Source organism: Lactuca serriola, chromosome 4 (assembly GCF_051521515.1).
Source record: "Lactuca serriola cultivar US96UC23 chromosome 4, Lser_US96UC23_V15, whole genome shotgun sequence".
Classification (NCBI taxonomy): Eukaryota; Viridiplantae; Streptophyta; class Magnoliopsida; order Asterales; family Asteraceae; genus Lactuca; species Lactuca serriola.
Genome location: NC_136411.1, coordinates 127,139,528 through 127,156,326, shown reverse-complemented (window position 1 = coordinate 127,156,326; position 16,799 = coordinate 127,139,528). Strand labels below are relative to the sequence as shown.

Here is a 16,799-nt window from a genome sequence, read left to right as displayed (position 1 = left end):
CCCGCGTAAGATTCCCTGCGGCCCGTGTGGATTCCTGAAGGGGCAATTTCGGGATTTTACCTAGAGCTCTATATTGGGAAGGTTGATGTGCCTCTTCAGCCTTATCTTGGAGGTCCGAGTTTGACACTTTCCCTCTGGATTTTGGAGCACTTTTGAAGGCCAAGAACACCTCAAGAATATCTTTTTTTCACCTCTTGATTCTTGTCAAATGTTTGGTACAATCTTAACTAACTTTGCTTCTTTGAGTTTAGTCATGCCTGGCTAAACAAATATTGGTTGACTTTTTGTTGAATCCTTTGAACTTTTGTTGAATGTTGAAGAATCCATGAACTTGTTTTTAAATCTTTATGGAATTGTTTTGTGTTTCAACATATTATCACTACTAGTATGTTTTTATTCATGAGTTTAAATGTGTTTGTGGTGATTAGTTGGCTAATTTCTTGATTAAGTAAAGGATCCTCAAATTAGCAAGCAACAAATGATTTTTGTGTTGTTTTTGCTTCACACAATCATAAAAATATTTTCTCCAACATGGTAGTGAAAGCAATTGACTCCTCTTGGATTTGGTGACTTTTTGGTTCTTAATGCTAGTTGACTTTCACTGATTACATGCTATTTGAAATTAGTGACTTTGACTAAGGAAATTGTTATGAGCTTCTCTAGCCATTTCAACAATTAAGAAAAGTCTAGGTAATCTCAAGCTCCTTGGATTACTATATCCAAATTAAGGAATTAAATCAAAGTATTGCACCATTGGATTCTAATGATATGTTCATCAAAAGTCAAAGTGAGTAAACTTTAAGCCAACCATCTCTCCCTTATTGGTTTTACATCAAACTCTTATTTTTGTTGACATTGTCTCTTTAAATCATAGTTAATTCTAGTCTGTTTCAAGTACTTTAAAACACCAAAAGCCTCCATTTTATTTTATTTTATTGTTATTTTACAAGTACTTTTACAAAGAGATTTTTCATAGAGTTATACATTGAACCAATCTCTGTGGATTCGATCCCTTTACCACTATACGCTATTTTAGTGTGTAACAATTAGGGTTATTAATTTTGTTGGCGTCGAAAACCACCAAGATCAATTGAACACATCTTCAATGAAACTGATTCACAATTCTAAATCTTTATCGTAAATGTAAGAATACCAAATTCTTGTCATACTGTAATATGTTTAGATTATAAACTTATATGCAATGACCCTCTTGTAATGACTATGCACAAATTTCACATAGACTTGGCAACAAACATTACAAAGTATTCCAATGGAGAGCAATTCCATGGAAACGAAGTCTCACATCCAAAGTACATTCCTTTGAACATCCTTCTTGCATTGAGTTTTCTAATCTTACACGGATTTAAAGAATAACTTCCACTTATGGAGACATTTCTATATTCCCATTTTGACCATCACTTCTGAACAAGAGTTACCTCTTCTCAGAGTATGCCAACATGTAACAATTGACAAAAATCGGTCCAGGATTTGTCGGTCAATCACCTCGAATATTATTATAATAAAAGCTATTGTGTATTAACCGGTATTATTATAAATAATTTAAGTCATTATTCACCTATTTGCGATTAAACCCTTTATACTCAAGTGAGACCAATATTTGATATTTAAGTTCATAATATCTTACGATAAATGAAACCAAACAAATGGAAATGATTAAATTTTATAATTAAAATCTATAAATAATTATACCACAAATATGCATTGAAAGCCATATAATGTAACTATATACATGTATACGTGTGTATACATGGGAATGCTATAGCAAACTAGAAGGAACGTAACCAAGTTATACATCTGCCTTCTATTCCATTACTTGTCCCACACACATTACAATCATAGGCAAGTGGATGAGGTACTTCTAAATCTCAATTGGGATCTTAGGTCCCACATAACCTCACACATAGTCTTCAAAACAATCTGGAAGAAATATCCCCCAGGACTACTACGAAACTTCATCTCCCCCTTTCTTCTCTATCTCTCTCACCTGCATACTCACAAATACCTCACATGCTTGATATCTTTGGAACTATTTCAAATCTACTTCCATATCTTCATTCGATCATCAAACTGTACAAGAAATATGATCAAATATCTCACTACTGAATTTATTTTTAGATAACACTCTTCACATGCCCCTTCATCTTCTCAACTCCCTCTCTCTCGTGTTCCTTTAGATCACAGAAAAACCCAACAACAACCGAAGTTGTTGCCTTCTTCAACCCAACCTCTCGTATTCCTTCCATTTTAATGGCAGACTGACCGATAACCACAAAACCACCGCCATGGCCAGTTGAAGCAAGCCTCCGATCGCAAACGGGACCGTCGACACTGCTCACTGGAGAAGAAGAATCGGCGACAACCACTATTTACCCTCCTGTCTTCATCTCTTTTCAACCTTCAAGCAGTTTCTCGTCATTCCTTACTCCTCCATTGATCTTAGGTAACCATATATCGTTCTTTTCTATTCAGAACACATTCAAAAATCCCGAAGAACAGCCAACACCTGCCATGGTGGCCGGTGGCATGAACAGTCCCGACAAGATAATCCCGATGATGGGTTCGATACTAAACAAACATATATAGTTTCCTTATTACGTTACCTTTCTGTTTCTAGGTGTATAAGTCGACTCCAAGAATCCCGGAGCAAAACCCGCTCAAAACTCGATCTTCCCGACACTTCCCGACTCTCGCTACTAACGTGAGTCTCCATGGCCCCTTTTTACTTTGTTAAACAGTTATGGGGGGGAATACACACAAGCATATGATATTAAAGGTTCAAACTATAAGAAATTGCATGAGTTCATAAAATTTTAAATGTTACATTTATTACTTATATGACACTTTTATACATATTGTGACCGTTTTTGTGTCGCATAAAAGCTTTTATCCACAAAAATGCACTATTCACATAAAATGGAGTTATGAATTTCTTACCCTATAAAACTTGTTGTACTTATTCTTATATCATAATGAAACATTAAAAATCTCCAAATTTTGTATCTCTATACCTCATTGCATGTTATTCTATTATTTACATATATGTAAATAATTATACGTAATATGTTACTGTTATTATATATAGGTCACTTTTGGGTATAAAAATGTGCAAAATTATAGACTTATATAAACCCAATAAGACATACATATGTACTAATATGTCTAAGACATACATATTTACTAATATGTCGACTAATGGTTATATATATAAAAATAATAATAATAATAGTAATTTTGGATGTTTAATATTGTCACTTTATAAAATATTAAATATTTGGTTACAAGAATATTTGTTAAATTTCTAGCTGTTATTATAAACTAATAAACTATAGGTTTATATCTAATAATCGTTAAAATTGTGGATTTTCACTTGAATTGAAAATTTGCTATTGTTCCGAATACAACCGTTATGCGGCTTGAGTTTCGCTAATAAGTTTTTATTTGTTATTATTCAAAGATAAATAAACTTTATATAACTAAAGAATTGTGAACAAAAATACGGGATCTTTATGTGAGCTTATTTTTCATCAAACTAAGAATATAAACTTAGTGAAGCCCTCTGTAATAACCGTTAATCCCCAAGGAGCGGAGAATGTTATGTATAGATCTATACGGATTGACACCCCATCCGCGGTTGCTAGCTACAACCTTCGTATGACGAGACAAAACGGACGATAACTTCTTATTTTATCTCATTGTTGTTTTGACGTTGATGAAGCGTCGTTGGAACTATTTTATATTTAACAGAGGCGGATACAAGTCTTATAGCTCGGTTATTAAACTCTACATAACCCCGGAAATCCATTACCAAAAATATTAATATGAATCAAAACGGAAGGTATTGGTGTTATTGGTTTAGTGATATTATTTATTTACATAAGGTAAATAATTGGTAATTCACTTATTGAAAATATATAAATTGCTATTTATATATTCTAAATAATATTGATTTTGAGATCTTATACTGATTCAAGAAAATATGTTCATCTAATTTATATTTATTTGAAATTTATAAAGATGTATGTTTCCTTGGTTTATAGTTCTTACATTCATAAAAATTGCATTTTATTTTATAAAACTCTCAGCGTCAAAACCTATGGAGCTCACCAACAATTTTGTTAACGTATTTTTAAAATGTGTGTATTCTCAGGTAAATAAGAAGTCGAAGGTATGGCGTCGATGCTAAGGAAATATTATTTCCTTACTATTAAATAATCGTGATATGTTTCTTTTTCTTTTTATCGTCAAATGTTAAAGTATTGTAATGCTTTCTTTTTTTTAAAAAAAAATTGAAAGTTTGTAATATATTAATTATTGTACTTTAAATGTTCAACATATGTGGTTGACTGTGATTCAATTTATAACGTCGCGACTCCGGCATTTTCCGCCGTTGGTCGGGGTGTGACACAACATGATCCTTCCAAAATTTACACTATACTTCCAACTGTCCATAAGCAACCAATCTTTGGTAAACCTCATATCGTCCTCAACAATTGCTTAACCATTTTAGTCATATCCAGCCCTGGTCCATTTTCCCTCTTAATGCCCTAGGCATTTAGAAAATTCATAACACATAATATTATAGCATATGCAATCGACCCTATACCCAAAGCATATGATACGATCCATAATGTCTCACATAAAGACGTGATACTTTACCATTATCTTGCTATAATATTTCCATATACATAATTTTCGTATGTTGAATCTTTTTAACATAACATTCATATATATTTTTACTAAACTTGATTAAAATCTCAATCTAAGCTTTTTAGAATTGAAATGAAGTATGAATTCCTCCCCCTTAATTATAGCAAAACAACTTTTCAAACCCTGCAATTTTGCGATTTGAAACTTTTGTTTTCTATAATTAACGTTGCTAACTTGCAACACTTACCATAATAATTATGCTCTCACTAGAATAATAATCATTATCTTACTAGCGTAACACTTATGCTCCCACTGGCTTTGACATGTACCCAGAAATCAGTTGAACTTCTAGAAATCAATACTTATTGACTTGCTTACCAAAGTTCAGATTTCTGACACGAGATGTTTTGATAAGACTTCATCTAGGCTTCTCAAACTCATACACATTTCCTTAGACAGCTCACATGTGTGTCTAAACAATTCTAGAACTTACAACAATATGTCTCAAATGTTTAGACCTTTTGCGATTTCTCACAATTCGAACTATGAAGAGGGATGCCGTAATCATAATCGAATTTGAGAATGCAAATATCACAATTGCTATCTCCTTAAAAAAGAGGGATGACGCAATGACCCTACTATGTATTTTGACTTTACCCCTTTACTACCTAAAGTTTATTTTCATGCCTTTTAAGGGAACAAATTGGTTAGTGACCTGTTCATCTAGTCCCTTTAACCTTTTTAGCAGATTAATAGACGCAAATGGCTTTTAGTTAATTAAAAAATAAATTAAATCCACCTCTCTCTCTCTATCTCTAACGTTATTTAAGATTTAAAGAACAAACCCATATTGATTTCTTCAATGCCACCTTCATCTGAAATGGATACCTTGCCCAGTATCCTTTAATTTTCCCCTCCCCATCTAGGGTTCAAAGGTTTGAAATCGCCTCCATGTACAAAGAACTCGACGAAGATTGTGGATGGATCTGTATTTGGTAATTAAACCGACGGTGGTTGGGAAGGACGAGGTGAACAGTTTGAGATTCGAAGGAATTACTCCGGCTAAGCCTGCCTAATTGTATCAAAATCACATCCACTTCTTCTTTGGTACAACTTGAGGTTCTCGTCTTCATCATTATGTCTGCTGATTTCATGGCTGATTCGGTGTTGGATGATGAAAATCTCCTTCTTGAAAACCTTTTGATCATTCTTCGTGTTTTGTGGTTGTTGACTGCTCGATTTGAAGTCGGATTGATGGGAAGCAAGCTTATGAGCGGCGGTGTTGGTGTTCGTCCTTAAACAAATTTTGATTTTAGGTTGGAGGTGACCGATGGTGGTTACCGGAGGTGACAATGGTTTGAATAGGTTTAAATATTTTGCAACTTGTTTGAATAGGTTTGGATTCATGGTTCCTTGTTCCTGAGTTTGAATGGGTTAAGATCATTGTTTTATGAAGTTGTTTTCTAGGTTTGATTGGATTGCAAAAAATAGGTTTGAAGATGTTTTTTTTTTCAAATTTTGTTCGGTGGTTGAATCAACGACGATGGGGGCGGAGGAGTGACCAGAAAGAATGGTGTCGACGGTAATAACAGAGGAGTAACAGAAAAGAAGGAAAAGCAAGGAGGCTACAATTGTGGCAGGAATTGAAGGGGGCAACAACCCTTCTTGTCTTTTGGGTAGAGAGAGAGAGTGTGTGTGTGTGTGTGTGTGAACCCTCGTTTAATAAGAAATGCTCTTATCTAGCATTTTATTTTAATGACATGACAAAGGGGTAACCAATTTACCCCTTCAAAATTTCCAAAGGGACATTTTAATAAAAACAACTTTATTCACTTAAAGGACAAGAAATAACTTTAATGACTGAATGAGATAAGTCATAATACATAACATGATCGTTGCTCATTTTTCCTACATTATATATTAATTAAAATTTTATTATGAACAATATTCTTTTGGAGTTTTAGAATTTTACGGCTAGATTTTTTATAGTTTGGACTTTACCACAAAGTTTTTAGGTATTGACAGTTTAATCCCTGTAATTTTGCAATTTACAAAAAAGGTTTATCTATGAGTTTTATTTATTTATTTTAAAGAAAGAGTCATTTTGTTTAATATTTTCGTATGTTGATAGGTTTGACCTATATGTAGAAAATAAATTATAAAATTGTCCTTTTAATTTATAGAAAATAAATTATAAAACATTATATGTTTAAAAATATTATAAAAAATAGTCTCTACCTAATAGAAAATTTATAAATTACTCCCCATATGCCCGCACTTCTAAAAATTCGCCTACAATTTCTAGTTAACATGAAAGAAAATTAAATTATTGATTTAACGAAGAAATGAAAGCCCAAAAGAGAAGCTCCCAACAATTTAGCAATTCAAAAGACAAAATTGCAAAATTAGTCCCTGTGGTTTGCAAAATACTTTGGTTATAGTCCAAAAAGTTTTCAATTTGCATGGAAGGTCCAAAATCAAGAATTTTCTTTGATTTTGGTCCTTGGTAAACTTGAAATGACAATTTTGCCCTTTTTATTTCTTTTTGTATTTTTTTTTGAAATTATTTTACATAATTTATTAAAATAAAAAGAGAAAAGAAAAGCATTAACCTACACACCCTACCCCCGCCGATGCCCTCCCCCCTTTTTCTCTCTCTCTCTCTCTCTCTCTCTCTCTCTCTCTCCACGACATTTTCATACTTCCAATCCTCTCAAGCACATATCTTTTAATCGGAGGCTATGGAAATGACAAGGATGAAACCTCAGCAAGAATCACTTCTCATCAAGATCCCTACTGTTCGTGGTCGTCTTATCAGAAAAGAATTCAGCCTGATGGTCGCCTCACAATCATATCTGGGTTTTTTTTATCTTCATCCTAATTATTCTCTTGGAGATAATGGTGGCTGTTGTTTACCTGGAAATCTACGAAGAAGACGAAGGATGGAGATGGTAATTTCATTGAAATTTCAAGGGTCCCGGGGTCTTCATTCGTGTATAAAAGAGATACAGGGTATGATTTTTCATTTTTGATGTACTTTTCGATGTTGAAATCCTCTTCACTATCTTCTTCTTTATTAGAATTTGTTAATGGATTGATTTTAAGATTTTCCCAATAAATTTCTTTTTGATTTTTTTGGCATTAAAGATATAAATGCTCAAATTTTTATCTGAAATTCTTTGTGTTGATGAATGGGATTTGTTTATTGATTGTGAGCTTCGAAATGGGAAGGTAATGAAAATTAATCAAAAGGAGTTTTCAAATTTATGAATTTTCGTTTGTGATGCAGTTCGATGGACACGATTGAAATTCTGATTTCGTTTGGATTCAATGGAGTGAGGTTTTCCTTGGCTGAATAAGATTTGAAAGAATATGAAGGATGATCGAATGCTGGAGAGATGCGGTACCCTGTTAATTGTTTTCTCTAGATAAGTGGTGATACATTAGACAGAGAACAGACCGATGGCAGTTGCTAGTTACAGGTGCGAGATTGGAAGGCGGAGATGGTCGTGGACGATCTTAGTAGCCATGGTTATGCAATTAGTCATTTCCAAGGTGTTTGTGAAAGTTTTCGGTGGAGATACTAATTTGTTGTCTCCAATGGATCTGAATTGAAGCAATGGTGGGGTGGGAAAATGAAGATCTGGATCAGAGAAGACGACGCAGATTAAAATTTATTTGTGTACCGATAGATTTAGGATTTAAAGGTGTAGCGTTTAATGCGTTTGTATATATATATATATATATATATATATATATATATATATATATATATATATAGAGAGAGAGAGAGAGAGAGAGAGAAGCGAGAGGGAGAGAGAGAGGGGGGGAGAGGGATAATTCCTTTTTTTAAGTTAAAATACTATTAGAATAATTATAAAATAAACAAAAAATAAAATAAAAGGGCGTAACCGTCTTTTCAAGTTTTTTTTGGACTAAAATCAAAGAAATTTCTTCATTTTGAACCTTCCATGCAAGTTGAAAACTTTTTGGACCCTATCCAAAATTTTTTGCAAACCACAGGGACTAATTTTGCAGTTTTGTCAATTCAAAATTCAACATCTTATAGAAACCCACATCGAATGTTGAAGTTCACTAAATTGAGGCTTCAAGTCCCGTCGTGGACATATGTGGAATTAGGTATTAGTTTAGGAGTAGATTAGTATATTTGTATTTGCCGGTTCAAAAATAATAATAATAATAATAATAATAATAATAATAATAATATAAGAGTAAATTACACGAATCGTCCCTGGTCCAGGTGCCGAAATACATATTTAGTCCCTATTTAATAAAATTAATTTAGACTGTCCCTAGGTTGATATTTCCTTACACGGTTGGTCCCTATCGTCGTTACTCGTTAGTGTTTTCCATTTAAGTGGCCCATGTACTTCAACACATGGGTATTTTTGTTTTTTCAGGTCTAATGTTTAAATATATTTTTATTCTTTTTATTATAATAAAAAAACTTTGGTCCCACATTGCCCTCTTTTCTCTCTCTAAGATTGACCTTGTTCTCTTTATATCTCTCATGAAAACTCCCACAATTTACTTAAGTAACAACAATGACAGAAGAAGAAGCGCTTCTAATTCACAACCTGGATGTTCAGAAACCCATCCTCCCAACAAACCACTCTCCATTCTGCCAATGAATTATTTTCTAGTGGCATCCTCCTCTCCCTTCAGCATTTCAACTCCTAAAACAACGACAACCCACCTGATAAAGAAGATACCGTGGTAAAACCCACAATTAAACCTTCAGTTAGCCCTAGTTCGGATAATATTCTTTGATTCGACCTCGAAATAATCATTTATGCTTCTAAACGATGGGAATATATTTTCAAAAAGAACCTAGAAAGTATAGAGGGAGAAGAGGAAAGAATGCAACAATGGTTCTAGCGTCGTTGGTGGTGGTGAAAAATCCATTATACCGGAAAAGAAAATTAGTTAGAAGGCGTCAACATTCAAACATTCTCCTATAGATCCTTCTGTAAACATGACGAGTCGAAAATCAAGATCATTTTAGGTATTTAAAAAAATCAAGATTAATTCAGGAATCAAGATCTATAAACATAATGGGTCAAGAATCAAGATCGGTTCAAAAATTTTAGGGCACCATTCTAACATTCAAGAAATAAAGATGAGTTCTTAGTTTCTCCATCGATCTGGTTTGCTGCTTTCTTTACATCTAGTTTCTCCAACAATTAAGTTCAGATCTTATTTTTGTTTGATTTACATTCAGGTTTTCTTTAGATCTAGTGGTTTGAATTTCCAACAATTTTGTTCGGTGAAAAGCTGACGGTGGTTTACTGGCGGTCTTGCCAGAGAAGACGGAATAAGGTGGTGGTGGTTCCGTTGTAGGAGGATTGGAATAATATGACGAGGGAAGGGGTTAGTTTGTGCAAAGAAACGGGAAAGGCGGGACCCAATATCTTGTTACCAACGTTAACTAAGACGAAAATATCTTAAAATACAAAAATACTCATGCGTGCAAGGCACGTGTGGGATTTAAACGACAAGAACTAACGGATAATGACAACAAGGACTAACCGTGTAATGAAATGGCAATCCAGGGACGTTCCGAACTAATTTTTGAAAATAAAGATTAAACATGTATTTTGACACTTAAACCAGAGATGATTTGTGTAATTTAGTCAATAATAAAAAGTATGTTTAAATTATAAATTACAACATAGTATCCGACCAACATAAGGTAGCATTTTATTAACTTTCATCCTAATCTTATCTACTGAAAACGGGGCCCTCTTGATCACCTGAAGAGATTTTTAGGCAGAATGGGCATAATTATTACCATAAGGATTGAGCCCAAAAGATATTATCCTCCATATCAAAAAATAAAAAATAAAGTGAAGCCAAATGCTCTTGGATGGGTAGTTGAATAGAGGGATAAATCAATTTTCTCTTGCTTTTTGTTTCTATAAAATATTTATTTATATTGCTATTATAAAAATACCATTTCAATATCTTTTAAAATAGTTTCTATAAAAATTAGCTCGTTTTAAAACAATTCTCACATTTCATTGGACTTAATGGACATTTAAATAATTTGAAAAGTTACATTTCAAACAAACCAACCACTTTTAAAACAATTATTTTTATTATTATTATTTTTCTTCAAAACAACACCTTTTAAAACAGTTTTTCTTGACATTTCAGTAAGCTTAATGGATATTTGATTAACTTATTTGATTTGCTTATAGGATCCGATAAGAATATCAAGCCTCTTGTCCGGTCCAATACTATCTCATAAAAAAAATTGTTGACTGATTAATTTTGGAACCATTTCTTGTTTTTAACCCTTCTCGCTTCTTTTACCTCCCTTCGTCGATCTCTGCCAACTGTCAACCCATTGTCCGTCACCTGCAACATCAAATTGGTAAGTTTTTTTTCCTACTCTTGTTGCCGAGAAGGAAATCCAATTAGTTTATGAGTTGAACGTTGCCAAGGACACAAAGGAAAAAGAGAAATTGTCGGAGCTCTCTCCACCTCTGGAGAAACCTTTGTCGACCTCCACACTACCTTCCTCCGCCATCTGTCAGTCTGTCGTCCGCCACCTACAACTTCGAACCGGTAAGATTTTTCTGTTTTTTTTTTTTTTTTTTTTTTTTTTTTTTTGTTAATCCGATACATCTTATTCTTATGTTTTCTTTTTCTTTCTTTTTTTTCTAATAAGAGGTATCATATGAAGTTACATGTTGTGTTTTGTAAATTATAAAATTAGATGTTCTTTGTTTGGTTAAACATGAAATTAGATGCAAAAATTAGTTTTTTATGCTATTACAATATTACATTACTGAAATCTGATATTAGATGAAAAAAATCTGAAATTAGATGTTATTATTATTTTTTTTTTGTTGAAATATAAAGTTAGATGTATAAATCAGATTTTTGATTGTATTAGTTTGCCTAAATATGAAATTAGATGTGGAAATCTAAAGTTAGATGCATAAGTCAGAAATTAAATGTTATTTGTTTGTTGAAATATGATGTTAGATGCAGAAATTAGATATTTGATTATATTACTTTGCTGAAATATGAAATTAGATGCATAAATATGAAATTTTGAACTTTCATTGCTGAATTTTTGAAGTGAATATGTTTAAATCAGAAGTTTTTGAAGTACATATATCCGGAATGATACAATTATTTTATTTTAGACAAAACTTCAAAAATGGTCCCTGTGGTTTCCGAAAATATCAAGTTTAGTCCCTAAGTTCAAAAAACCTCACAGATGGTCCCTGTGGTTTCAAAACTTTTAACAAATGGTCCTTCCGCCTAACTCCGTTAGCTTTCTACCGTTAACTGAGGGGCATTTTCGTCATTTCAATACACAGGGACCATTTATGAGGTTTTCTCTATTTAAAAAAAAAGAAAAAAATATAATTATTTAATTAAAGGGCCCACCCTCTCTCTCTCTCTCTCTCTCTCTCTCTCTCCGTACACACACTTGTCTTTCTCCCTCACCTCAAAAAACATTGAAACTCCACCTACAAATACATTTTCTCTACTTATTCTTAGAAAATTAAAGTTTATGGTTTGTGAAATCGACGAAGAAATCAAAACTTCAAGAAATATCTATCAGAACTGTAAGAAATCGACAAATGTGGATGTCTTTCCCTCTCCCGATCTCGATCTTGATTTTTCACTTTATCTTTCTAATTACTGATCACCACCCACCTTCTTGTTGTCTTTACCGGTGAAACAAATAGACGAAGAGGTAGGGTCGTAGGGATGGTCTGGATCTACCTTCATAAACTCGGATTTTGAGTCTATTTCTACCTCTTGTTGTCCTTATGGTTTTGATTTCAGGTTCTAATTTATGGTTTCGAGTTCACGTGGAGGATGACAACGATGATTTAGCTTGAGTTTAGTTTTCCTGGGTTTTTCATTTCAAGTTACGTTGATGTTTCGTTTATGGCTTATAAAGGAAGAATACATATGTGAAGAGAAAGAGAAATGAAAAAGAAGAAATAGAAAATGAAAGAAAGGAGAAAGAAGAAAAGGATCAATTCAGTGTTTTGTTTATGGGTTACAGGGGAATACATAGGGGCAGGGAAAGAGAAATCAAAGAAAGGAGATATAGGCGATCCGCATGTAGATGGAGCAAGTGATAAAGGGCATGAGGTAAACGACGATAGCGGTGATGAGGTTAAAGAACTAGTGGCTATGGAAAGCTCGCAATTGTTGATCCTTTTTCTTTGTAAAAGAAATTTTAATTTTGATAAGAGAAATTAAGAAAAGCAAAAGAAGAAACAGAAATGAAAGAAAGGAGAAAGAAAAAATGGATCGATTTCAATGGCAAGTACAAGCTTCAATTTCAGCTTGACTTGAGAGAGAGAGAGAGAGAGAGAGAGAGAGAGAGAGAGAGAGAGAGAGAGAGAGAGAGAGAGGCCCTTTAATTAAATAATTATATTTTTTTTCTTTTTTTTTAAATAGAGAAAACCTCATAAATGGTCCCTGTGTATTGAAATGACGAAAATGCCCCTCACTTAACGGTAGAAAGCTGACGGAGTTAGGCGGAAAGACCATTTGTTAAAAGTTTTGAAACCACAGGGACCATCTGTGAGGTTTTTTGAACTTAAGGACTAAACTTGATATTTTCGAAAACCACAAGGACTATTTTTGAAGTTTTGTCAATATTTTATTCACAATGATAGAATAATCATTTTCAGCGGTCGGGTCAGAATCAAACAATATGAATATGGTTTAGTCAGAGGCATGCAGTAGGCCCATTTAGCAGCCATAAAATCCCTTGTATTTCAGCAAATAACATCCCTTTTAAATCGGTTTCTAATGAAACAGGTAACAACCAATGTTGTTTCAAGCCCACTAAGCAATTTGTAGAAAGCCCATGTTTTCTGAAGCTCAATATTCTCGTTTTTCTGCCCAAAAGTTTTTCGCAACGAGCGCCGACATTTTGCTTTGGCGCCGGCGACGCCAACTACATCCCTGTTAATTCAACGGTAGATTTCGGGCCTTCTGTAACTTCGAATCTTTCATATCGAGGTCGCAACTATGGCTCCCTTGTAGTTACAATTCCGAATTCTTTCATATAATCATATATCATCACGCCTACAATCTGTTCGATGAAATGTCCAAGCGAAACTAAATAAACTTCTGATTTCCTCCTCTCTTCTGCTTATTAAACGACTGTATTCCAGCTTTCAACATCTGATTTATTCTCGTATGAATTAGGTCAATGGACGTGGGACACTGCTACTTAGATGGAAACGCCGACGTCGTTGAGTTTTGCCCCCACGATTCGTTCCACCATGTCCTAGCTGCTTCAACATACACATTACAAGAAGGTGATCATCCAACTAGATCAGGAAGCATTTCCCTTTTCAATGTCGATTTGGGAAAAGTCGATTTGCTTTACAGATTGAAGACAGCTGGTATCTTTGATATGAAATGGAACCCAGTGAACACAACAACAACAACAACAGCAACACGTCCATTGCTTGCTCAAGCCGATGCTGATGGTTTCCTGAAGATTCATCACTTACAAAGCTCCATTAATGGTACGTTAAATTGATATAATCAAATGCTAAATGCTATATGTAATTGATGAATAATTGATATGTAGGGAATGATTTGAAAGAGGTAAGTAGCGAAAAACTTAGCTCCTGTATGTGTCTATGCTTGGATTGGAACCCTTCAGCCACATCGATCTCAGTAGGCCATTCAGATGGATCGATCTCACTAACTGCATTTCAAGAAACCAAAACAATCACATTACAACAATGGAAAGCACATGATTATGAAGTCTGGGCTACAACTTTCGATCCAGACCAACCAAATTTGGTCTATACCGGTTCAGACGATTGCAAATTCAAGGGCTGGGATTTACGAAACAGTCCTTCCTCCACAACATTTCAAAATTCAAAATCCCATCAAATGGGTGTTTGTTGTATTTCAAAATCCCCCCATAACCCCTACTCTCTATTCACTGGAAGCTATGATGAACAATTAAGAATATGGGATGTGAGGTCACTTACAAGGCCTGTGATCGAGGCATCGATTGGTTTAGGAGGTGGAGTTTGGAGAATTAAGAATCATTCTGTTGTTCCTGGATTAATCCTTGCAGCTTGTATGCACAATGGGTTTGCTATTGTTAAAGTCAACGGGAGTCAAGAAGTCAAAGTAGTTGAAACGTATAATAAGCATGAATCACTTGCTTATGGAGCAGATTGGTATAGAGGGAGTATAGACAAAAAGGGTAAAACCGTCATTGCCACCTGTTCCTTTTATGACAAGCTCCTTCGCGTTTGGGTGCCAGAAACTGATATATAATTTAATACGTTTACGTAATGTGTTGTTTGTATTTTATTTTTGAATGATTTAAGCATACATTTGTTTAATAGTTATGCAAGATTTTTGTATTCCTGTTGAAATGATTAAATTGAAAAGGAGAGATAGGGTGGAGAAATTTTGGTGTATCATATTTGGATTTAGAAGAGGGTAAAGTGGTTTTGATTTTTTGTGGTTATAAGTTAATGTTTTGGGATATTATTATATATAATAAGAGAAGAGACTACACTAAAGACACTAATGGGCCCTACATATTTGGAAATACATAGAAATTCATTCAAAAATCACTATCTTCTCTCACTAGGAATGGTCATTTTTTTGGAAGCATTCAGAAATTCCATTCAGTTGTCTCTTTACAGTATAAAGTTTATACCCTTTTGAGAAGTCTACATTAGGCTTGAAACAAATGATACGGTGTTTCTTGTATAATTATACATGACTACAATTTCTGCAATATTTTTTACTTATTCATTAATAATTATACTGACCCACATCGTGAAAAATTGTAAATCGATTCACACTAGAGGCAAATAAGGTAATATCTTAAGGAAAGAGAAGTAAGTACTCTTGAGTAAATGATGTAGGGGCCATCATATTATCTTTTGAATAGTGGTTGTTTGTTTGCTATGGTTTTGAGTAGGATGGATTGATCTTTGTGTTTTAGCCTCATAAACATTATCACTACTCTTGCTGTTATGCACGAGACTACCCCACCAATCAAAGGCAGATTCCATTGGGATGACTGCCAAACACATATAGATAATAGTCCAATGTTTTTTCTGAAATCGATTTTTGAGGTTGTAGACGTTTTGAATATACTCTAATTCATTTTATGTGTTGTTAATGTAGCTAAATTTCTTAATGTTTACTGATCTAAGTCTATAACCAATTATAAACATAATATGACTAAAATTTTGTTCGTTTTACTTATAAATGAAGTGAAAGTTCTGCAACAAAACAGTTACAACAAATAGGGTTTTCGGAAAAAACATTGATTCACCATTTTATCTGAAATATCAATGTTTTTTTTTTCTAGAAAAATAATTCATGTTTCTAAAATGTTTTCAAAAAACATTTTTTTTTTTAAAATAAAACGTTTTCTAATAATTATATAGTTTGTTAACCATTAAGGTGAAAATGGTCACCGAACCGAAAACTTTATGAATACAAAACCATAAGTTTTTTCCACGTTTATTTTTATTTTATTTTATTTTCATAGGGTTTCTACATAAAGAACTGCATCCTGAATGTATTTTTCTCGTAATAAAAAACTCACCATTTGAAAGTTGATGTTATGACGTTTGTTAGTGAGTTTTTTATTACGGGAAAAATACATTCAGGATGCAATTCATTCAGAATGAATTGCATTCATCCTGAATGTATTTTTCCCGTAATAAAAAACTCACTAACAAACGTCATAACATCAACTTTCAAATAATTATCTTAGCCACAAGCCCATATAGAATCACGAACCTCTTGTTCGGTAACATTGTTCTTAAATAATTATGAATTTTAAAAAGGTTTCATGAAGATGAATGATCTTTTTAGAAAACTTTTAGAAATATGATTCTTCTGAAAAAAAAAAAAAATTTATTTCAAATAAAATGGTGAAATATAATAGCACCAGTTGTGATACCCGTATGTTATTAGGGTTGGATAAAACAAAAAATTAAATATGAAGGTTTAAACAAAAGTTTATTTAAATTTGAAATTTTAGATTAAAATTTAAAATTTAAAATTGGAATTTAAAAAAGAAACATTTTAAATATTATATGAGTAGTAATATTTTGATTTATTGG

The 16,799-nt window shown here is 33.2% G+C and overlaps 1 protein-coding gene and 2 long non-coding RNA genes across 4 annotated transcripts; 2 read left to right on the top strand and 1 right to left on the bottom strand.

Annotated features, from left to right (window-relative positions):
• The first annotated feature begins 1,951 nt into the window (after positions 1 to 1,951).
• LOC145100346 (uncharacterized) lies at positions 1,952 to 4,416 on the top strand. The gene is made up of 3 exons (XR_013704984.1): positions 1,952 to 2,461; positions 2,636 to 2,719; positions 4,169 to 4,416. It is a non-coding gene; the product is annotated as an uncharacterized LOC145100346 (long non-coding RNA).
• Positions 4,417 to 13,408: 8,992 nt separating this feature from the next.
• LOC145102520 (uncharacterized) lies at positions 13,409 to 14,827 on the bottom strand. The gene is made up of 2 exons (XR_013706171.1): positions 14,688 to 14,827; positions 13,409 to 14,395 (listed from the first exon to the last, which is right to left on the bottom strand). It is a non-coding gene; the product is annotated as an uncharacterized LOC145102520 (long non-coding RNA).
• LOC145102519 (Transducin/WD40 repeat-like superfamily protein) lies at positions 13,517 to 15,128 on the top strand. Of its 2 annotated transcripts, none has more exons than XM_079039929.1 (3): positions 13,517 to 13,652; positions 13,885 to 14,210; positions 14,276 to 15,128. In XM_079039929.1, the coding sequence occupies exons 2-3, from the start codon at positions 13,889 to 13,891 to the stop codon at positions 14,980 to 14,982; spliced, it is 1,029 nt and encodes a 342-aa protein (XP_078896055.1). In that variant the 5' UTR covers positions 13,517 to 13,652; positions 13,885 to 13,888; the 3' UTR covers positions 14,983 to 15,128. The 2 variants fall into 2 exon arrangements, with proteins under 2 accessions (XP_078896055.1, XP_078896054.1); XM_079039928.1 differs by having other exon boundaries at positions 13,563 to 13,695.
• The last annotated feature ends 1,671 nt before the right edge of the window (positions 15,129 to 16,799 follow it).